This window comes from Crinia signifera, chromosome 6 (assembly GCF_055691185.1).
Source record: "Crinia signifera chromosome 6, ASM5569118v1, whole genome shotgun sequence".
NCBI classification, from domain to species: domain Eukaryota; kingdom Metazoa; phylum Chordata; class Amphibia; order Anura; family Myobatrachidae; genus Crinia; species Crinia signifera.
In genome coordinates, this window is record NC_139222.1 from 42,034,822 (window position 1) to 42,058,015 (window position 23,194).

Consider the following 23,194-nt stretch of genomic DNA (forward strand, 5'->3'; position numbering starts at 1 on the left):
CGGACCCCCGTCGTCAGGACAAAATGCAGACAGGGTGAAGTACAGAATAAAGTGCAAGTGCATGGGTATTTATAAGACATGTTAACAAATAGGCGCTAACTTACCCCCTCCCTGTAGCCGTCCCCCACGAGCATCCACGGGCCGGTTTCCGGAGTCCTGCGCACAGCAGTGACGTCACCACGTTCGGCGGCGTCCAGCTGACCGCGCGTCATCACGGCCGTCATCCCGCGGTGACGTGGCTGGGCTGGGAAAGAGATCGCAGCTCACATTAGCATAAATACAAGTATCGTGCTACAGAAGTCATAAAGCAACAAAGGCATCCATACAGACACAAAACTTCAGAGGATGCAAGTGAATAAAAAATGCAAAAAAACAAATGGACATGACCATATTATGACTACATAGTGACATCTAGTGGCTAAAAATGAGAAGACATATATAATAAAAAACAAACATTTAAAAAGGGTATACGTATAAAAAGATAACTGCGTGCGGCCCCGAATTGGAGCCGTACTGGGCAAAAGTCAAAGTGCATATGCTGGGTGAGGTGCAAACCCTATGGCGTGAGTGGTTTAAATGCAGGGAGAAATACTGAGTCCCTGCTGGGTATCTATAATAAGCAAAAACAGCCCTGTGTGGGGTGATGCAGCCAGCATCACTGTATGCGCATAGCACCAGAAGCCAGAAATTGCAACAACAGAATGCCAGCATCTTGTATATTATATGTTATCCTGGTGTGTCACCTGGACACCGATAAGGCTGGGGGACTGGTGTCACACAGTGGGATGACAAGTACCTTTAACAAGGGGGAGAGAAAAGGAAGAAGGAAGACATGATTGTGTGTTAGTGGACCAAAATGGTTACAAAAAATTATGTAGGCCAAGTGTTTCATTAAGGCCTTTAGGGTGTAGTGTGTCCATTTTGTAAATCCACTTGGACCCAAGCTGCAAAAGCTGTTTGGAACGGTTGCCACCACGTATGTGTGCCGGCACGTGGTCTATGATCTTATATTTGATCATTGCCATGTTATGTTTGGCCTTGGCAAAATGCCTGGCCACTGGTTGCTCCCCTGAGCCAGATTGAAGGGCTGCCCGTATGGCACAGCGATGCTGTGCCATACGTACCTTGAAGGCACAATCGGTCTTGCCGATGTAATGTAATCCACATGGACAATAAATGACGTAGATAACAAATATAGTCGTGCACGTGAGGGGCCATCTGATTTTAAATTTTTTACCCGTATAGGGATGTGCAACTTCGGTGCAAGCTGTCATGAAGCTGCATGTTGTGCAGCCTAGGCACCGGTAACAGCCCATTCTGGTGGGTCTGATTTGTCTAGAAGGGGTGTCAACATTTGTAATCTCTGTCTTGACCAATAGGTCCTTCAAGTTTGGGCCGCGCTTGTAGCTCGGCATCAGCTTGGTGTCTTTGAACACCGGTAGCTCGGGATCCGAACGCACAATTTCCCACCAGTTTTTTACTCTGCTGGTGGTTTCTCGGCTGGCAGAGCTAAAGTCATTAACCCATGGAATACATGGCTTTCTGACTTTAGGTGTTGCACCTGTGATAAGAGTGGTGCACTCACACGCCAGAGCCCTGGCCTTGGCTTTAAGTAGGCCCTGTCTGGCGTAGCCTCTGTCCTCGAACTTCTGCTGCATGATGTCCAGTTGGTGATGGGTTTCAGAGTCGGTATCAGTGATCCTGCATACTCTCAAAAACAGTATGGGAGACTCTCCACCGTGTTGCGTGGGTGCGAGCTGTTGTGTCTAAGTATAGTATTGCGATCTGTCGGTTTGACATACGAAGAGGTGTGTGTAAATGTCACCCTCTCCAAACCGGTAAGTATTCAGGTTTTCTTTCTTTCAGATATCCACACAGGATTCGTTCTTTGTAAGTTTTATTTAACCAGAATATAACAGTGGAATAACAATAAATGTAGGCATAACAATGATACTCCATGAACAATAGTATCTCTACATCAAATGTGCACACAAAGACTAACAAAATTTTATTATACTGGATGATCTGCTTCTCCAAGCCTCCGCTGTCTCCCAGCCGATCAGGATTCACCAGCTCTTAACCTTACCTCAGTTGTTTACAAACAAACCTGAACAATACATTTGCTTAACTAAATGTTATAAATAAGTGATAGGCCTTTCACTACTGTTACTTAAAACTGCTACAATATTATTGCGCAATAATGTATATAAATTCTTACTAATAACTAAACTCTATGTCTAATCCTATTACAGATTCCTTCTATAATCTACACATGTACTGTAACTACAGAACTTGGCATAGTAAGTATACACAATGTAACCACAGAGTCTATCACGATATACCTTTCAGCCCCGCTGGTCAATGTAACTCTGCTTAGAGTTAGTGGCTCTGTCCCTGAATATATAATCCTTTCTAGCAGTCACTGATATAGTAATTCCCAGCTAAGTTCAATGTTCTCCAGATCCGTTTCCTTGGCTACACTTTGGGCCATTGACTCTGTAGTGAAGGATAGATTGCTATAGGCTTCCCCTGGCTCTGAGCCGGGTTTAACCCTCTTCTCCTTCTTCACTGAGCCACTAGTGAGGCTCCTGCTTGGTGTATTTATATATCTAGCAGCTCCTTGGATTTGGTACTGACACTTTGTGGGCGTCCCCTGACATTTCCCATCGGGTTTAGCCCTTTGCTTCTGACTGGATTTTCTGCCTTTCCAAAGCTACGACAGCGTTTACACTGCAACTTGTATGATACCTCCCCTAAGGCCTCCCCTGACCCGATTGGTCGGGTTTCGCCCTTCCCCTAGCGCAGTCACTATGAGTGCCAGGGATATTGGGGAACGATATCAGGGAACACTGACTGTCCGGGGCGGGATTTACACTCACCACTCCCCAGGGCGTTTCATATGTCAGCGATGCTGCCGGATCCGGCCTCCACCATGACGCAGTGCTTATGTCTCTTTCAGGTCTCTCATCTTCCTCCACACCCGAGGAAGCCACCGGACTCTTTGTTGCTGCAGCTCTAACAGATGGCTCCGCAAACACCGGTGTCTCTGCTCCGTCACTTGCACCAGGACTTTTGGGTAAGTACGGCACCCTGTACTTTAGCTGCCACTCCGTCTGTCTAATGCGCAGCTCTGCTCTGTAACACTGCTCCAAACGAACTGCCCACAGCTGTTAACGGCCAGCTCTCAACTCCTTGCCCCTGTGCCAAACTGCCGTTCAGCCCCTGCATCACACTCAAATCAACTTTATTAGCTCTGCGCCGTGATGAACACTCCACTGAATTGTTATGTAGCTAGGAGCAGTACCAATTCGCTTATTGTTCTCCAGTCTAGACACAGTACTTTATAACCAGTGCATAAATTCCCCTTCCCTTAAATGTCTCTTATTTCTAATAACATCACTATGGCTTTCTAATAACATAACTGTGACTATAGCAGGATGTCACATTCTACCCCTCTAATTAATTGCATGTCCTCATGCATCTTAAAACCATCCCTGGATTACAGCAGTAATAAACATCACAAATTAAATACACAGAACATAGGTACTAATTACCATTCTAAGAACTTGGTGGTTATCCACATCCCTTTTTATTCCATACACCCCAGTGGCTGTAGCTGGAAGATGGACAATCGCACCTGATTCCGATTCCCGGAAGGGAGCTAACTCATTACTCCGTTGACCATCCATCTTCCAAACTTGGGCCCTTATTCTGGTTGGTGCGGTCGAGCCGCATATGCGGCTGCGACCGCACCAGACGAATCCCCGCCCACCCTACGGATCGCCACGGCCGTCCGTACACGGACGGCTGGCGATCCGCATAAAAATGGTGGAGGCTACGCCTCCACCATGGTGGGAGCTGCCCCCTGCATTCGATGGTCGTCGACCATCGAAGGCAGGTCCGCACGCCGCGGCAGCTCCCGCAAGCTGAGACCACACGGACAATCGTCCGTGTGGTAGCTTGTATGGGGGCTGAAAGCTGACATCCGGCGACGTCAGCTTTCCGCCCCCATGAGTTGCGTCATGGCCTCATTACCATGCGTACGCCCCGCGTTTGCATGGGAACGCCCATGAAACGCGGGGCGTACACATAGGGAAATGAGGGCATGATGCCTCTCACGCCCCTATACGCCCCCTTTGCGGCGGACGAAATCCGTCTGCGGCGAAGGGGGCTGCACATGCGCAGATTGACCTCTGCGCATGTGCAGAGTAAAAACATCGGCGGTACGGCCGCACGCGGGCCGTACCGATCCGATTAGAATAAGGGCCTTGGTCTGATGCAACATTTGTAGCTGGACCATAATCAAGCCCTGATTGAGATTGAGGGTGGGCTGTCTCCGTCTTTTCTTTCACTACATTCTCAGCCAGTTTAAGCCGATGCTCATGTTCGTTCACCCCGTCAGGCTGTATAACTTCGGTCCCCTCGGGAATGGTGTTAAGTTTCTGTCTCGCGGATCGGTTTCTTTTGACAAAACATCGTCGGTGGAGGAATGGTGGTGGACTTTCACATTGAACAGGTCTCTGCGGAGGGAATGTTTCTTCCACTCTTTCCTCTCCTCTCGCTTGGTACAGGCTGATTCCTTCTTCTCTAGCTTCTGCAGCATCCTCTACTTTTGGCAGGTAAGACCGCCGGCGGTACCGGCGCCTGTTGGGAGCAAATCGGCTTCCTTTAACCGGTAGACCGCCAGGGCCAGTCACATTGGCTGCCTCAGCACCCTTCTCTCCTTCTACCACATCAAACTCCACCACCTCGCCATCTCCGACACTGCGCAGCAACTTCCGGGGGTTATTTCTTGTTATAGCCGTCTGATGAACGAAGACATCAGCTTTAGTGTCATTCCGGTTGATGAAACCATACCTCTTGCGGACATTAAACCACGTAACAGTTCCTTGCACCTGAGTAGCCAGCACTCTCTTCCCTGCCGGGCTTCTCCGGCCATAGATAGAGTGCTGTATAATTTGGGTCAGAATCTGAGGTTGGCTGTACAATTTCTGTGTCAGTATTGAGGTTAGTTCCGCAGGGCAATTTCTTAAGACATTCATGCCCACGATGATGGCAGGAACCAACGGGTCATTTACGTTTGTGATCAAGCATCCTTGATTGGACATAACAGCTTGTCCTATTTGTATATTTACTTCACAGTATCCCCCACAAGAGATGTACTGACCGTTGCTAGCCAACAACCTCAACCAGGACGGGGGCGAGGGTAAAGTCTCTGTCAATTCCCAATGCCGGTTAAAGAATCCCTGTTGTATAGTAGTAACCGGTGATCCTGTATCCAAAAGAGCGAGCACTTCCTTTCCTTCAATTTTGATAGGTATCACAGGGCAATGTCCAATATATTGGGAACACCACTCCTCCGAAGATAGACCTTGAGCTGCTAGTTCCCCCGAGGATCGGTCTCCTTCCGCGAGGGTTGCTGGTTTAACGCTTTCTCACTCCTGCACATTCTCTCTATATGGCCACACTGCCCACACCTCCGACAAATAGGGCGACCCTGAGAGTCAAAGCGATCAGTTGCCCGACGTCCTCTTGTGGGCATGAATTCTCGCCACTCGTTCAGACCTTGTCTATCATTTGGGCACCACCCAGTTTCAGTGAACGGGGGATTGTGTACTTGGGCTAACTTTTGTACTTCTCTTTGGATTTCATTTATTTCCGCTGTTAAATCTTCTACCTGTCCTTTTAGCGTGAATGCCAGATCCGTTGTGGGAGCTTGCACATTCTGTGATAAAGCAGGTCTGTTCCTCACTTCCTCCACCACTACCACGGTACCATCTTCACTCACCCCTTCCTGAAATCCTGGCAGTTCGGGGAAGTCCACCTCTTTCGGTCGCACCTTCAACTCCTTGCTCTCCCCCCCTCCTCCAGCTCTTCCGTCCTCCATCGTAGCCGCTGATTTTGCTACCTACTTTTCAACCAAAATCTCCTCTCTCAGGACTGCCATCACTGCTGCCATGACCCCACCCTCTCCCTCCTCCCCTCCTACATCCCCACTCCCCTCCTTCCAACCCCTGTCCTCATTTTACCCCACCACTGCTGCTGAAGTCCACTCTATCCTTCAATCCGCTTCTCCCTCCACCTGCCCGCTTGATCCTATCCCCTCCAATATTATCCGTCGTCTCAGTCCGTCAGTCTGCTCTCACCTGGCTCACCTGTTTAATCTTTCCCTATCCTCTGGGATCTTCCCTTCCTCCTTCAAACACGCTCTTGTCTCCCCAATTCTCAAAAAAACAAATCTGGACCCCAACTCCCCATCCAACTACAGGCCCATCTCCCTCCTCCCTTTTGCCTCCAAACTCCTAGAACGTCTGACCTATAATCGTCTCCTAAACCACCTTACTGCTAACTCCATTCTCGACCCCCTCCAATCCGGGTTCCGCCCTTTACATTCCACTGAAACTGCCCTGACCAAAGTCACTAACGATCTAATATCGGCTAAATCCAAAGGCCTCTTCTCTATCCTCATCCAGCTTGATCTGTCAGCTGCCTTTGACACTGTTGACCACCCTCTCCTGCTCAACACACTCCGCTCCTTTGGCATCACTGGCACGGTATTCTCCTGGTTCACCTCATACCTCTCCGATCGCTCCTTCTCCGTCTCCACTCCGAGCTCCTCCTCTCCTACTACCCCGCAGCCAGTCGGTGTTCCCCAAGGGTCTGTCCTTGGCCCTCTCCTCTTCTCTCTCTACACCACCTCTCTGGGCACTCTCATCAGCTCCTATGGTTTTCATTACCACCTTTATGCTGATGATACCCTAATCTATCTCTCTTCCCCCGATCTATCCCCATCACTCCTGTCCAAGGTCTCTGAATGCCTCACAGCCATCTCAGCCTGGATGACCCAACGCTTCCTGAAGCTAAACATGGCTAAAACTGAACTTCTAATCTTCCATCCCCCGAACATCCCCTCTTCTCCCACTATCTCCATCAGTATTGGTGAAACCGAGATCACCTCCACCGACCAAACGCGCTGCCTTGGTGTCATCATTGACTCCTCCCTCTCTTTCACCCCCCACATTCGTGCTCTCTCACAGTCTTGCCGCTTTCACCTACGCAACATCTCACGCATCAGACCATTCCTCTCCACTGACGCGACCAAAATTCTCATTCACTCTCTTGTCATCTCCCGCCTTGACTACTGCAACATCCTTCTCTCCGGGCTACCTCTCACCCGCCTCGCACCTCTCCAATCCATTCTTAACGCTGCTGCTAGGCTCATCTTCCTCTCCCGCCGCTCTACCTCCGCCTCCCCCCTCTGTCTATCTCTTCACTGGCTCCCCATTCCTTTCCGAGTTCTCTTTAAACTCCTCACCACCACCTACAAAGCTCTCTCCTCCTCCACCGCTCCTTACCTCTCTTCACTGATCTCTATCCACACTCCCTCCCGTCCTCTTCGCTCCATCACTGACCGCCGACTGACCTCTCACCTAATCACCTCCTCCCACTCCCGTGTCCAAGACTTCTCTCGCGCTGCCCCCCTGCACTGGAACAACCTCCCGCCACCCATCAGGCTTTCTGATTCCCTTACCTCCTTCAAGCGCTCCCTCAAAACCCACTTTTTTCGACTAGCCTATCCCTCCTCCTAACCTCTTTTGATCCTCTTATCCTGCCTCCGTTCCCCTCCGTTCCTACTTATCCTATTGTTTTTCGTTCGTCCACCCACCTATTTTTAGTATGTTAACTCTTATGAGTAGGGCCCTCCTTCCTCACGTACTCACCCTACCTCTTTACCTCACCTGTGCTCCTGTCCTGTTCTTCCCTTCCTCTACTTCATCTTTAGTCTCCTTGACAATTTCGACACCTACTTCTGAACTGATGCTGATTTTAGTTCTACCAGCTATACCCCCATTTATACTGTATTTTTCAACACACCCTGTACGTTACCTCGTCATTTTTTTTTTGTTTGCTATGTACGGCGCTGCGGACACTTTGCGGCGCCATATAAATAAACGTACTACTACTACTACTACTACCGTTCCCATCACCTTTATAGCAGTTCCCTTGAACTCTTCGAAGGTTTTCAAGCTGTTCTGCAACCTCAACATCTTTAATTGTATTTTAATTCCCTCGTTATTGACTCCTTCAATAAACTGGGTAATCAGTGTCTCGTCATCTTCTTCATTCCCTTCCACATGACTTTCTCCTTTTACATCACGTAGGGCCTCTTGTAACCCCAGCGCAAAGTCTCTAAGGGTTTCTCCCGACTTCTGTTTTCTACTGTAAAAACGACTCTTACGCTCCGGCATCGTGCTGGTATCGAAGGTTTTCGCCAATTTTTTCAATATTTGCTCTGCCGTCCGTTTCTGGCTCGACGGCCATGAGGCCACCTCTCTTGCGGCTGCCCCTTTCAGCTGACCCAACAGTATCTCTATCTGCTGATCCTCTCCTGGCCGATACAACTTAAACATAGACCTAATCCTTTTTTGGAATGCTTTGAATACACTTCCATCGCCATCCGTTTCTTCTCCGGAATACATGGGCAGCCATGGGGCCCCGAAATAATAAGGCAGCGTAATTGGATTAGTGCCCATATTCATGGGCTCAGTCTGCACGCTGGACGACACACCATTCCCCTGGTTCCCCAGCACATCATTTTGCTCGTCCGACGACATGTTCCAATGTTGTTCTGATCCTGTTCAATTGACGCCAAATGTCACCCTCTCCAAACCGGTAAGTATTCAGGTTTTCTTTCTTTCAGATATCCACACAGGATTCGTTCTTTGTAAGTTTTATTTAACCAGAATATAACAGTGGAATAACAATAAATTTAGGCATAACAATGATACTCCATGAACAATAGTATCTCTACATCAAATGTGCACACAAAGACTAACAAAATTTTATTATACTGGATGATCTGCTTCTCCAAGCCTCCGCTGTCTCCCAGCCGATCAGGATTCACCAGCTCTTAACCTTACCTCAGTTGTTTACAAACAAACCTGAACAATACATTTGCTTAACTAAATGTTATAAATAAGTGATAGGCCTTTCACTACTGTTACTTAAAACTGCTACAATATTATTGCGCAATAATGTATATAAATTCTTACTAATAACTAAACTCTATGTCTAATCCTATTACAGATTCCTTCTATAATCTACACATGTACTGTAACTACAGAACTTGGCATAGTAAGTATACACAATGTAACCACAGAGTCTATCACGATATACCTTTCAGCCCCGCTGGTCAATGTAACTCTGCTTAGCGTTAGTGGCTCTGTCCCTGAATATATAATCCTTTCTAGCAGTCACTGATATAGTAATTCCCAGCTAAGTTCAATGTTCTCCAGATCCGTTTCCTTGGCTACACTTTGGGCCATTGACTCTGTAGTGAAGGATAGATTGCTATAGGCTTCCCCTGGCTCTGAGCCGGGTTTAACCCTCTTCTCCTTCTTCACTGAGCCACTAGTGAGGCTCCTGCTTGGTGTATTTATATATCTAGCAGCTCCTTGGATTTGGTACTGACACTTTGTGGGCGTCCCCTGACATTTCCCATCGGGTTTAGCCCTTTGCTTCTGACTGGATTTTCTGCCTTTCCAAAGCTACGACAGCGTTTACACTGCAACTTGTATGATACCTCCCCTAAGGCCTCCCCTGACCCGATTGGTCGGGTTTCGCCCTTCCCCTAGCGCAGTCACTATGAGTGCCAGGGATATTGGGGAACGATATCAGGGAACACTGACTGTCCGGGGCGGGATTTACACTCACCACTCCCCAGGGCGTTTCATATGTCAGCGATGCTGCCGGATCCGGCCTCCACCATGACGCAGTGCTTATGTCTCTTTCAGGTCTCTCATCTTCCTCCACACCCGAGGAAGCCACCGGACTCTTTGTTGCTGCAGCTCTAACAGATGGCTCCGCAAACACCGGTGTCTCTGCTCCGTCACTTGCACCAGGACTTTTGGGTAAGTACGGCACCCTGTACTTTAGCTGCCACTCCGTCTGTCTAATGCGCAGCTCTGCTCTGTAACACTGCTCCAAACGAACTGCCCACAGCTGTTAACGGCCAGCTCTCAACTCCTTGCCCCTGTGCCAAACTGCCGTTCAGCCCCTGCATCACACTCAAATCAACTTTATTAGCTCTGCGCCGTGATGAACACTCCACTGAATTGTTATGTAGCTAGGAGCAGTACCAATTCGCTTATTGTTCTCCAGTCTAGACACAGTACTTTATAACCAGTGCATAAATTCCCCTTCCCTTAAATGTCTCTTATTTCTAATAACATCACTATGGCTTTCTAATAACATAACTGTGACTATAGCAGGATGTCACATAAATCCCGAAAATACAAATGTGTAAAAAATAGGTGTATTTCTGCCTATGAATACACCTATTTTTTACGAATCCATTTTGGTACATTTCCCCCGATGTATACATAGTATATATATACACGCTATACTGCTGTTCTGTTCTCAAAGACAACATGAAGCATATATATCACTTGTGGAGCCGATATTTATGGTACAACACGCCCCTGTAATTCTCACATTCATAGAGATCCCACAGCACATCTCCCCCATGTGTTAGAGCCTGACATCTCCGATTTACAAACATGATCATTAGCGATCAGTTTGACCATGTTATTATTGTATACAGAGATCCATATGTAACACACCCGTCCAGATCCCTGTGTCAACACCATACAATTGTCACGCTAGATGCGGTGACATCTCTTCACATCACTTCTTAAACATTGCTCGGGCAGTAGTCCCGTGGCATCTGAAATTTACACTTCAAACTTGCACCATTTTTTAACATTGTTTTACTGTTTTAATGTAGGTTATTTACGTGCCATTTATGTGTTGTTATAGGCAGAAGCCAAACCCGGATCCTGGAGCGGAGGTTGTCATACAGAAGTGAGCGATACGGTGGGGTCATCATAGCAACCCATCTACAACAGAGGGGAGCGTGATGATGCAGTGAGGCTCCGCCCACTGACATCCGCCTGCACCGGAAGCCGCACTGGACGCAACCGGGACGCTCCACGTACGGGAATGGTGAGTATGCACATGCTGTATGTATTTAAATGTTTGCTGTGTCACCCGCACGCGTTGTACACCTTGACGAAGGGGTATCCAGTCCCCGAAACGTCGGTCACCTCCAATAAACACATTGTTAAGCCCACGGAGTGCCGCTGCCTGCTTGGATAATTCCTTAGATAGATAGATAGATAGATAGATAGATACCAGAAAGAACGCCCACTGGGGGAATAAACAGCACTCACCAGTCTGTAGTTCAATGGAGGTACAACCAGGAGGTAATCCAAAGTTTATTTTCTGCAAGTGAGATCTTCTGACGTTTCGGTCCCCGCTGGTACCTTTATCAAGGCAGCCACTGTGTCAAATAGTCGCAACTTAAATCTGTGTGGGAAGGGGGATATACTGTATAGCCTTTGAGTATAAAGAAATATAAAAATATATGATACAGCCAGTACAGGATATGGCGGGTGAGCCAGTGACAGGGACTATAGAGAGGTAGGGCAGGGGGAGCAGAGGCGGTCCTGCAGCGATGCATAACCCACAGCAGAGAGAGCCGGCACCGGGAAGGGTGATCCCTGGAGAGGACAAGGACCTGTGCAGTGCTGTGAGCTGCTGACCTGTAAGGAGCGGGGGCTGCGCAGCTGTGTGACCAGGAATGGCGCCAGGAGAGCCAGGCTCCTCCAAGTCCCCTACTGCTGCCACCTGCCAGAGGGAAGGGAACCGCGCTGCCCCCACTAGCTGCCAACCACAGGAGGAGCCAGAGAGAACAGAATGATGTGTGCTGCCGAGGTGTCCTACATAGTGCCTGCACGTGGAGGAGCCGAGAGGGTGAAGACTAGAACCTCATGGAAGAAGGTGCTGAGGGGGTAAATTACCTGGGAGCACACCCAGCCGGAGGATTCTCCTGAAAATGCTCCGAAGAAGATAGAGGATGCAGCAAGTGGAGACCAAGGTGCGCAGGCACCGCGGAGGACACCCGCTCTCGAGGAACCAGGACTGGAGGACATGCAAAGGACCCCTAGCTGGAGACCTGTAGAAGCCCCCTCAGTGGTGCGGAGCTGCCCCTAGAGATGCCTGCCCGAAAGTAAGTTAAGAACACGATGTAACATCAAGGACAGGAGCTGCGCAGAGGACAGGTGACAGCCCAGCGGAGGAGAGGATAGAGGAAGATCCCCAGCCTGATAGAAGCCGGGGGTGGAAGCAGAGGCCGACCCAGAACAGCACGACAGGCGGAGCAGAGGACGACCCAGCACCTCCTGCTGCAGGAGCCGAGGACACCACCGCATCTCGCCCCCGGCCTGCTGTCTCCATAGGGTCAGAGGTATAAGCAGAGCCTGTGGCTGGTTTTAGGGGGGGGGGTCGTTTAGAATATATTTTTTTTATTGTTAATAATGTGTGCCATATTGCGGGAACCATGAGGGTGACTGTGAGGGGCCATGCAAACTGGAGGTGGTGGAGACCAGGCACGCAGGTAGATCGAGGAGCAGACTGGACAGCGGGAGCTGGGACCCTGCGCTGCTGCAGCAGCACAGATCCGGAGCCATGAGCAGGCGGAAGAGACCAGGTACCCGCAGAGGAAGAGGGGCAGACCCGCCACTGGAGAGAGGGAGCTGGGGACCCCGCGTTGCTGCTGCAGATATCAGGCGCCAAGAGCTGGAGGAAGAGACTAGGCTATGAGGGGCCGTTCAAGTCAAAATTACAACTTCCTGACTATGACATATCACGATCTGAATATAGTGTATGGCGAGCTGAATATAGTGTATGGCGAGCTGAATATGACATATAACGAGCTGAGTATGACATATAACGAGTTGGATATAATGTATGACGAGCTGGATATGGTGTATAACGAGTTGGCTAAGTATGAATATGACAAGCTGAGAGAGAGAGAAACGTATATGTAGCTTGTAAAAATCCCCCCAATAACGAGCTGAATATGACGATTGCGTTTTATTTATTTATTTTTTAAGAGGCCCGGACACTGTATATACTAATAGGGCTGGGCTGCCTGCTAGATAAGCTGTATGCCCGCCCTTGTCTGTGAGGATTGGACACATGTACACATGACCTGTGATTGACAGAGGAGCCGATACGCGTGTGCCGCCTCCCAGCTGCCCCGTCTTCCAGATCACAGGACAGTGGACGCGTACTTCTGGGAGCTGCGCCGCCTGGACCACAGGAGGAGACTGGTCAGCCCTGCAGCGCTGCCCTGGTGTGGACCGTCTGGTGGTGAGTACAGTCAGACTGCTGCATGATGTCGCCGGCTACCCCCGCTGCCACCATGTCCTGACTGCGTCTCCTTCCTCCACCCTCCCACGCTGCTGCCTCGGCCTCCCGTTTACTGCTGCACCAGCCGCCCTCCTCCATTTCTACATACAGTATAAGGGTGACATTTTGATGGCTTACAATTTAAGGGGCTGTTGTGATGAAAGACAGTGTGGGGCTGGTGCGATGGTGACAGTGTGGGGCTGTTTCAATGGGGAGACTACAGTGCGGGCTGGAGCAATGGGGAGACTACAGTGTGGAGCAGGTGCAATGGGGAGACTACAGTGTGGGGCTGGTGTGATGGGGACAGTGTGGGGCTGGTGTGATGGGAGACTACAGTGTGGGGCTGGTGTGATGGGAGACTACAGTGTGGGGCTGGTGTGATGGGAGACTACAGTGTGGGGCTGGTGCGATGGGGACAGTGTGGGGCTGGTGCGATGGGGGACAGTGTGGGGCTGGTGCGATGGGGGACAGTGTGGGGCTGCTGCGATGGGGGACAGTGTGGGGTAGGTGCAATGGGGTTAGGTTTTTTTTCCTTGAAATGCCGCCTGCCACCGCTGGGAATAAAGAATAATCCGCGTGGCATTATGTGAATTTTGGCTCAATCCGCGTGGCATTATGTGAATTTTGGCTCAATACGTTTGGCATAATGTGTAAGGGGCAAGTATAATGGGGTCTATTATTTTGTTGCAGAATGTGTAGAAGTGGTATATGGTGTGGAACACTACACAAGGCCAATTTTGAGTGTCCACACCCTCTTTTCCTGAGCGCTCTCGCACAAATGTGTTGACACTATTGACACCAAGGTGGGCCTGTGTACTTTAAATGCCAGGACCTATTTTTAATCCCATTCCCGCCCTTTATTTGCTCTCTGAGCGTGCACACTGGCACCATCTCTTTGCAAGTTTTTGAACAGGATTCTCCTAAACTCACTATGCCGCTATTTTTACATACTGTTGTAGACCAGCATTTTTTTTTTTTTTTTAAATATGGATGTTTTCCTCCTCTTCCCTCCCCTTCAGGATGCTACTAAAACCTTGCTGCCACTGAGGACCCCCAGGACGTTGCTCAGGACACCGCCCAACATAGACGGGAAGGATACAGGCGGGGAGACAGCTGCCCCAACTCCGCCCCCAGGGCGCTGCGGCAGAGAACACAGCCCAACGCTGCTGGGAACGACGCTGAGGAGGAGAGGTGCCCTATCCGACAGATGCTGCAGTACCCCCACCTGCGACCGATTCTATGTGAGTGCACTCTTCGGTCACGACTGGCGAAGAGTATGTCTTGGGGGGGGGGGGGGGGGGGGGCGAGGGAGGGGAGAGGAGGTGCAAGATTAATCTGCTTTGGGCTAAGGGAAGAGGTGTGGCATGATGCTAGGTGGTGGGTTGTGATTACATGTAATGGGCATTAAGGGGTTTAGCAGTGGTGTCAAACTCATGGCCCTCCAGCTGTTGTGGAACTACACTTCCCAGCATGCCCTGCCACAGATTTTAGCGATCCATTATATAAAATCTGTGGCAGGGCATCTAGGGATGTGTACTTCCACAACAGCTGGAGGGCCGTGACTTTGACACCACTGGGTTAAGGCATACCTTTTAAATATGTTTTAGGTACACGGTAACACCATAATGTCCCCCCTTCTGTTATTTTGTTTGTTTAAAATAAAATTGATGGCGCCATCTGTGTGTGTGTGTGTATATATGTATATGTGTGTATATATTCGCTCCCTCACCACCGTGGCAAGCGATCCACGTCCCCCCCTTGTCGGGATTTTGGCGGTCGGGATTCCGGCGTCGGGATTTTGAACGCCGGGATCCCGACCGCCGGGATTTCATACTGAATCCTCGCTCCCTTACCACCTCCTTCTCTTCTGATTCCCCTCCTCTGCTTCCCCTCCTCCTTTCCTATGCTTCCCTCCTCCGCACCCCCTCTCCCCCTCCACTGCTCTTCTGCTCTCCCTTCTAACTCTTCCTCTACTCTGCTCCCCATCCTCCTCTGCCCCCCCTCCTCCTCACCTCCTTCTTCTCTGATCCCCCTCCTCTCCTCCACTTCCCCCTCCTCCACAACCCCTATCTTCCTCTCCCCTGCTCTCTCTTTCCCCTCTATCTCTCTCCTCCTCACGATTTCCCCACACTTCTCTATCTCTCTTTCAGACTGCCGGTGACCCCGTGCTGGGGTGCAGGAAGAGAAGACTCGGCGCCATGGAGTTGGAGCAGGAGGAGATGACTAGCACTGGGGAAAAAAGAGTGCAGAAGACCCATGAGCAGGGGCCGAAAACATGGTGTTTCCATCACTGCTGATCATGTAGAATGAAGCATCGATGACAAGAGGTACATAGCACCTGTGTATACTGCTCTCCCTTCTCCGCTCCTTCTCCACACCTCCACTTCCCATCCTCCTCACCCCCTCTCCTCTGCTCCCCCTCCTCCTCTCCTTCACTTTCCCTCCTCTGCTCCTGCTCTCCCTTCTTCTCTCCTCCTTTCCCTCTCCTCCTTTCCTCAGCTCCCCCACCATCTTCTCATCTTCTCTCCATCCTCCGATCCCCCCTCCTCTCCTCTGCTTCCCCTCCTCCTCCGCTTCCTCTATTCTGCTCCCTCTCCTCTTCCGCTCCTCTGCCCCCTCTCCTCTTCCACTCCTCCGCTCCTTCTTCCCTTATTCCCCTGCTCTCTCTTTCCCCTCTATCTCCTCCTCACCAATTTCCCCACACTGCTCTCTCTCTTAGACTGCTGGGGTGAAGGAAAAGAAGACCCAGCGACGGGGAGATGGAGCAGGAAGAGATGACTAGCACCACAGGAGAGAGCATGCAGCAGACCCGGGAGCAGGGGCAGAAAAATACCTGCTACCATTGCTGCTGATAGTGACAAGAGGTACACAGTGCCAGCTTGCACTGCACTCCCTTCTCCCCTGCCTCTCCCCTGCCTCTCCCTCTCCTTCTCAACCCCTCTCTCTCTCCCCCTCCCCCTCTCCCCCTCCTCTCCCTCTTCTCTCTCTCTCCTCCCCACCACTTTCCTCTCTCTCTCAGACTGCCAGGGACCCAGCTGTGGGGTGCAGGAAAAGAAGACCCAGCGCCGGGAAGATGAAGCATGAGATGACTAGCACTTGGGAAAGAGAATGCAGCAGACCCATGAGCAGGGGTAGAAAACCCGGCATTCCATTGCTGATCATGTAGCATTCAGCGCCGATGACAAGAGGTACACTGCGCCTGCGTATACTGCTCTCCCTTCTCCACTCTTTCTCCACACCTCCTCACCCCCTCCCCCTTCTCCTCACCACCTCTCCTGCTCTACCTTCTCTGCTTCACCTCTCCCCCTCTCCTATGCTCCCCTCCTCCTCTCCTTCACTTTCCCTCCTCCGTTCTTGCTCTCCCTTCTCCTCTCCTTCCCTTCCACTCCTCCTTCTCCTTCCCTCATCTCCCCCACCTCCTCCTCATTTACTCTCCATCCTCCGCTCCCTCCTCTCCTTCCCCTCCTCGTACGTTTCCTCTATTCTGCTCCTTGTCCTCTGCCTCCACTCTTCTGCTCCTTCTTCACTTATCCCACTCTTTCTTCCACTTCCCATCCTCCTCTCCCCTGCTCTCTCTTTCCCCTCTATCTTTCTCCTCCTCACCAATTTCCCCACACTTCTCTCTCTCAGACTGCCGGTGACCTTGTCCAGGAGGAGATGACTAGCACCGAGGAGAGAGAGTGCTGCAGACCTGGGAGCAGGGGCAGAAAAACCATCGCTACCATCGCTGCTGATCCTGAGAGGAGGTACACAGCGCTGGCTTGCACTGCGCTCCCTTCCTCACTCCTCCTCCACACCTCCTCCTTCCCCTATCTACTCCTCTCCCCCTCTGCTCCTCTTGTCTGCTCCTGCTCTCCATTCTCCCCTCCTCCTCAGCTCCCCCAACACCTCCACTCCCCCTCTCCTTTGCTTCCCTCCTGCTTACCTCCTCTCCTCCGCACCCCCTCCCCTTCTCTCCATTCTTCACTCATCCTCCACGCCTCCTCTCCTCCTCCTCCTCTTGTCTGCTCCTACTCTCCGTTCTCCAACGCTCCTCAGCTCCCCCACCACCGTCTCCGCTCCCCCTCCTCCTCTCCTTTCCCACCACCTATCCTCTGCTTCCTCTCCTCCCCCGCTACTCCTCAACCCCTCCACTGCTTTCCCTTCTCCTCTCCTCTGTTCACTACCTCTCCTCCACTCCTTCACTTCCCCTCCTCACCCCCTCTCCTGCTTTCCTATGTCTGCTTTATCCTCTCATCTGCTCCCCTTCCTACTATCCTCCACCGCTACCCCCTCCTCTCCTCCGCTCTCCCTCTTCTGCTCCCCTTTATTCCTCCTCTCCTCTGCTTCCCCTCCTCCGCTCTCCCCCTCTCTCCCTCTCCCCTGCTCTCTCTTCCCCTTTAAAGCTCTCCACCCCACCACCTTCCCCACATTTCTCCTTTCTCTCAGTCTCTACCTGACGTTGTCTTTCACCCTGAAACACACTCTCTCTGTCTTACTCCCTGTCTCTCCCTGATTCTCTCTATCTCTCACTTATTCTCTCTCCCCCTTTCTCTTTTCTGACACCCTATCATTCTCTCTCTTTCTTTCTCCATCTCTTTCCCTGACACCCTCTCTTACTCCGTTTCTCCCCTTTTATCTACCTGACACCCTCTTACTCCATGTCTCTCCCTGATACCCCTTCTCTCCCCTGACATTCTCTCTCTATAATTCTTTCTCCCTGTCTCTCTCCGTATCTCTGAATGACACCCTCACCCATGTAGGCTATGCCCGGCTTTTATCCCCACCGCTGCTGGACCCATGGTAGGCTGGCAAAGTAAATAGCCTGCTATAGTGCTTCTTTTCTGCCCTATAGTGCATTTTCTCTGCCTTGCATCCCCACTGTCAAGCTCTCTGACCCTGTGTCCCCTGATGTCATGATCTCTGTCCCTGCATCCTCGCTGTCATAATCGCTGTCCCTTCATTCTTACTGTCGCATAATGTGAATTTTGGCTCATTCTCTGTAGCACCATAGCCAACATTTACCATACCCCCATATGTGTGTATATGTGTGCTCCAAAACGTCATCACTGACTCTGAAAGACCATGGAGTGCTGTGTGGTGAGCGTTCTCCCTATTAAGGGATCTACCCCCACCCATCTCTTATATATTTGGCTACATCTGTCACTCAAAGTGTGTCTGGAGCTGTAACGCTGGGTTGTGGACTTCCATCTTAATTTATGATTGTCATCACCTGTTTTAAACAGGGTAATTGATAAGAAAGGTGTTTAAGCACAGGTGATGGTAATCCATAAATTAAGAAGAAAGTCCAGAAACAGAGCAATGTGTCCCTCCTGGAGAGGGTCATGTTGGGAGGTATGCTCCCCCCCCCCCCCCCCCCCCCATTCACGGCATCCCCACGATTAAATGGCACATGCAAAACACTGACATGGCTATGGTCGACAATGAAAAAGGTTGACAAGATTTATTTTTCACTTTTTCAATGTTTTCATATTCATTCTCATGTGTCGACCTGGACACCAATGAAGTGCCACACTTATGTCAACATTTACATGTGTTGACCTTTCTGTGTTGATTTTTCTTGTGGCGATTCGCGGCACCCCCGCGACCCCCCTCCCGCGATTTGCAGCACACCCCCCGCAATTCGCGGCACCCCGGTGACTCCTGCGATTCGCGGCCCCACCCCGTGACACCCCCCCACCCACGACCCCTCCTCCTCCCGTGATTCGTGGACACCCCTCACCTCCTCCCTCCCCCCCCCCCCAACCCCCACGCGCGATTCACGGCAACCCCAGGATTAAATGGCACATGCAAAACACTGGCACGGCTATGGTCGACAATGAAAAAGGTTGACATGAGTTTTTGAGATTTATTTTTCTTTTTTTGAATATTTTCATATTCATTCTCATGTGTCGACATGGACACCGATGAAGTGCCACACTTATGTCAACATTTACATGTGTGAACGTTCTGTGTTGATTTTTTCTTGTGGCGATTCGCGGCACCCCCCGCGACCCCCCTCCCGCGATTTGCAGCACACCTCCCGCAATTCGCGGCCCCACCCCGTGACACCACCCCTCCTGCGATTCGCGGCACCCCGCGACCCCCCCTCCCACGATTCGCGCCAACCCCCCGGGCCCCCCCTCCCGCGGTTCACGGTGCCCCCCACGACCCCCCTACGCGATTCCCCACCCCTGACCCCCCTCCTGTCATTGCGGCAACCCCCCGCCCCCGCGACCCACCCTCCCGCGATTCACTGCAACCCTCCGCGCCCCTCCTCCCGCATTCTGAATGACAGCAACATCCTACCATCCTTCTACAAGAATATATAACCAACTAGGTGATTCATCGCGCCCCGTGCCCCCCCTCCTGCAATTCACGTACCCCCGCGCACCCCCCTCCCTCGATTCGAACCCCCCCTCGCGCAATTCACGCCCCCTCCCACGCTTTGCGGACCCTCTCCCGCGATTCACAGCACCCCAGCGCCCCTCCCACAATTCACGGCACCCCTAAGCCCCTCTTTAGTACCCCGTATACTAACACACCCCTATCACTACCCAGCTTCCTGATCTCCTGAACCGTAACTTCCACCACTGGGGAGTCGCTGATGCTGTTTTGCCCACATGCCCCTATCATGCCTCATAGCCCAGCCTCCTGCTCTCATGCACCAAACTCCCACCCAGTAGGAGGAGACACTGACTAAGGGCCACCATCCTGTACTCCTGTACTGCCATGCTGTACCCTCACCCACTGGCAGAAGCTGCACAGTATCTCCCACCCTCCTCTTTAGTCCCCCTTATGCCCACACTCCCCTATCACTACCCAGCCTCCTGTTTTCCTGTGTCGTGGACCTCCGCCAGTGGGGAGCCGCTGACTCAGAAACACCCTATTATACTATTGCACACACACACCTAAACAACATGCACACACAGCCCCCCCACACACCCACAAATGTCACTGTAACATCCACACTATCAATGTACATCTTACTCTGTAACCGCTTTTTAATTAAACAAAACAATACACACCCCCTTCCACATCATATGCTCTCTATTTAACACATTTCACCTATAACTCAAGTTGCAATACAGGCCATCTTTCATACAATTCTAACCATCTTTCTCATAAAAAAATGTTCACAAATTAAGGGGGCGCAGCCCCTTACGACGGTGTGAAGAGCGCCCGTAGGTTGCGATGAATCACCTAGTATTGTAATATATAATCTATCCTGGAAACGCCCCTCTACAAATCTTGCATTTGGTCTTACCTGAATAACTTGTCGAACCACGCCCATGTCAACCTTAGGCTTGTATCGACCTTCTGTCATTTGTGTGTTTAAAAAATGCACAAGGTGAATATTATATACTAGGTGATTCATCGCGCGCTACGGGCAGGGCCGTCTTTTCATATGGGCTTAATGGGCACTTGCCCAGGGGCCCCAGGTGTATAGGGGCCCTATACTGATAGCTGAGAATCCCCTTTTTCCAGGGATACCAGAATTTTGAAAATCGGCCCTGGGGAAGTGGAGATATCCAACTTCAAAGCAGCAGTCCACATCCGACCTGTTAATTGCACTTCCCAGTCATATTTCTCAGGTTCTCTCTGATTTAGAGTTTTTCTGAGAATATATTCCAAAAGCTGGGACTCTCCCCTTTCTGTCAAACACTAATGGCTTGTCTCATACCCGGAACCAGAGATATCAGCCTTCCAGCAGCCGGACCCTGCTCCAGCTCCAAACGTCTGGTGTACAGTTTTATATTTTTGTCAATGGATTGCTCTGGCTTCTGATCTCTGATCCCCAGTTCCCAGCACCTCCTGAAAGTTGGGACTCTAGGTTTTTATACTATTGAAGGCTAAGAAATCTATTTCCAGATAATGGTGATATCTGCAGTCAAGCAAGCTGCCCTTCCACCGGAAAATGACGAATATTAAGCCCACTCCATTATCCAACCCTCCCCTGTGTATAAAACACCCCCTACCTCCCCTGGAAGTCATTTACAAGGGACCCTTCATTCAGCTCAGTGCCCCCTTCCACACGTTAGTGTTCACCCTCCCCACCACCTGTACAGTAAAGGAGTAATTAGCAGAAGTTACTGCTCCTGGTCCTACATGTTGAGTGGAAGATAGCCCATGCCACCCGTGGGACATTAAAGCTGCTGCTGATAGCACCCCCACTCCTAGGAGGGGAGAATGGGTAAGGGCCCCAGTGCATTGCTTTGCCCAGGGGCCCACACTGCTGTTAAGACGGCTCTGGCTACGGGCGCTCTTCACACCATCGTAAGGGGCTGCGCCCCCTTAACCTGTGAGCCCCTTTATGTAGGGGTGGGTGTACTGCAGGATGGAGAGGGGGGCGGGTGCGATGTTGCCTGTGGTGGATATGGGGGTGCTGCGGGTGGCAGAGGGGTAGGTGTGGTGGTGTCTGTGGGGGTGCGGTGGGTGAGGGTCGGGTGCAAGAGTGCTTGGGGGGTGGTGTGGGGATACTGTGTGTGGAATAGCAGGTGCAGGGGTGGGCCATGTGGGTTGGTTAGGAGCAGGGGTGCACGGGTGGACTGAGAGGGGGTGTGCTGTGGGAGCGGGGGAGGTGTGTATGGGGGAGGAATGGATGCATGGGTACTGCACGTGGGGAATGGGGGTGTGCGGTGTTGGTGCGGCTGGGTGCAGGGGTACTGCATGTTGTGGAGGTCTGGGTTGGGGGGTTGCCGTGGGAGGGACCAATAGTACCCATGGGTGGGGGTTATTGGCAGGTGTGGGGTTGCGGCAGGTGGGGGAGAGTGTTTGGTGGTGGTGTGTGAGGGGCAGGTGTGGGTGTGCTGCAGGTAGTAGAGGTGCGGGGGGGGGGGGGGGCTGTGTGTGTGCTCTTGTTTTGGTGATGGAGGGATGGGTGCAATGGTGGTTTAGGTGTGTGTGTGTGCAGGGGGTGTAGGAGTTGGGGGTGTGCGTGGGTGACGGTAGGGGTGTGGGTGTGATGTGGCATGGGGTGAGTCCGGTGGGGCGTTGGTGGTGGAGGGTCGGGCTTTGGTTTGCTGTGGGGGGGGGTTAGTCTCCAGGGGACTGCCAATGATGACAAGTAGATTTCTGCTTGCACTCCTCCCAGTTTGTGAGCAGAAATATGACAAAACTAGAGTGGCGATGCACTTTTAAGCGATCAAACACACGAGTACCGGCATTCTCCAATATAGCATTACGCTGATTAGAATAGCTCTGTGACCTCTCTCCCGGCAGTATACACAGCGCGAAGAATATAATCAACCCCAATATTATTAGATAATTGGAGTACTTTTTAATCACAATGTTTTTGTTTCATTTACAGGAACAAAAATGAAAAATCATAAAAAGTCACTGTGTGACATCATACTGTACATGCTTTGCTGTCAAAACCTACAGTCTTGGACAAATTTTGGATAGTGGAAGGCCGACTCAAGTTGAAAATCTCGGAAACCAGAGATTAGAAATTCCTGATCCTAGGACAGATTCTTCTATACATGCAATCGCACCTGTTGAAGTGTATTTGCATTCTTCAATACCTACAAATGAATACTACTTCCCAACAGAGGAAATATCCATCCTATGGTATAACACCCTCATCCCCAGCCAGGTCAACGCAATCCCACTGAGCCTTTATTTAGACTGAGTATTAATGCAAGAGGAAGTGGAATACAGACATTTCAATAGCTCCCATAAGTGTTATGCTAACGACAGTTATTAAAGCTTTACATAGCTACACATTGTGTACGTTGTCTCTTTTTTTATTACCTAGTTACAACTCCAACAGTTTCTTAGCTGGAAACTAAGGGGTGTACTCAATACGGGAGAGGGGGAGCTATACGGTGAGCAGCGCTGATAGCCTGCCATCAGTATTTAACGCTTCCCCCTCACTCACCGTCTCCACCTTGCCTGTTCCTTGAGATGAGGTGGAAATGGCGAGTGTGGCTGTCAAAACAGTGAGGTTTGCCACAAAATG

General features: G+C 50.9%; 1 protein-coding gene across 8 annotated transcripts in view; it reads left to right on the forward strand.

Moving 5' to 3' along the window:
- The window catches only part of LOC146007591 (uncharacterized), a 34,522-nt gene extending 11,566 nt beyond the window's left edge, over positions 1-22,956 (forward strand). For 2 of the 8 annotated variants that reach the window (XM_083146069.1, XM_083146063.1), the window contains exons 2-12: positions 2,253-2,300; positions 2,960-3,076; positions 9,088-9,135; positions 9,795-9,911; positions 10,819-13,215; positions 14,274-14,495; positions 15,405-15,581; positions 15,974-16,118; positions 16,274-16,442; positions 16,885-17,000; positions 22,544-22,956. In XM_083146069.1, coding sequence (XP_083002195.1) covers positions 2,253-2,300; positions 2,960-3,076; positions 9,088-9,135; positions 9,795-9,911; positions 10,819-10,919 — 431 coding nt within the window. In that variant the 3' untranslated portion in view covers positions 10,920-13,215; positions 14,274-14,495; positions 15,405-15,581; ... (2 more) ...; positions 16,885-17,000; positions 22,544-22,956. The remainder of the gene's footprint in view (positions 1-2,252; positions 2,301-2,959; positions 3,077-9,087; positions 9,136-9,794; positions 9,912-10,818; positions 13,216-14,273; positions 14,496-15,404; positions 15,582-15,973; positions 16,119-16,273; positions 16,443-16,884; positions 17,001-22,543) is intronic. The other 6 variants (XM_083146064.1, XM_083146065.1, XM_083146067.1 and 3 more) reach the window with 6 other exon arrangements.
- Positions 22,957-23,194: the final 238 nt, after the last annotated feature.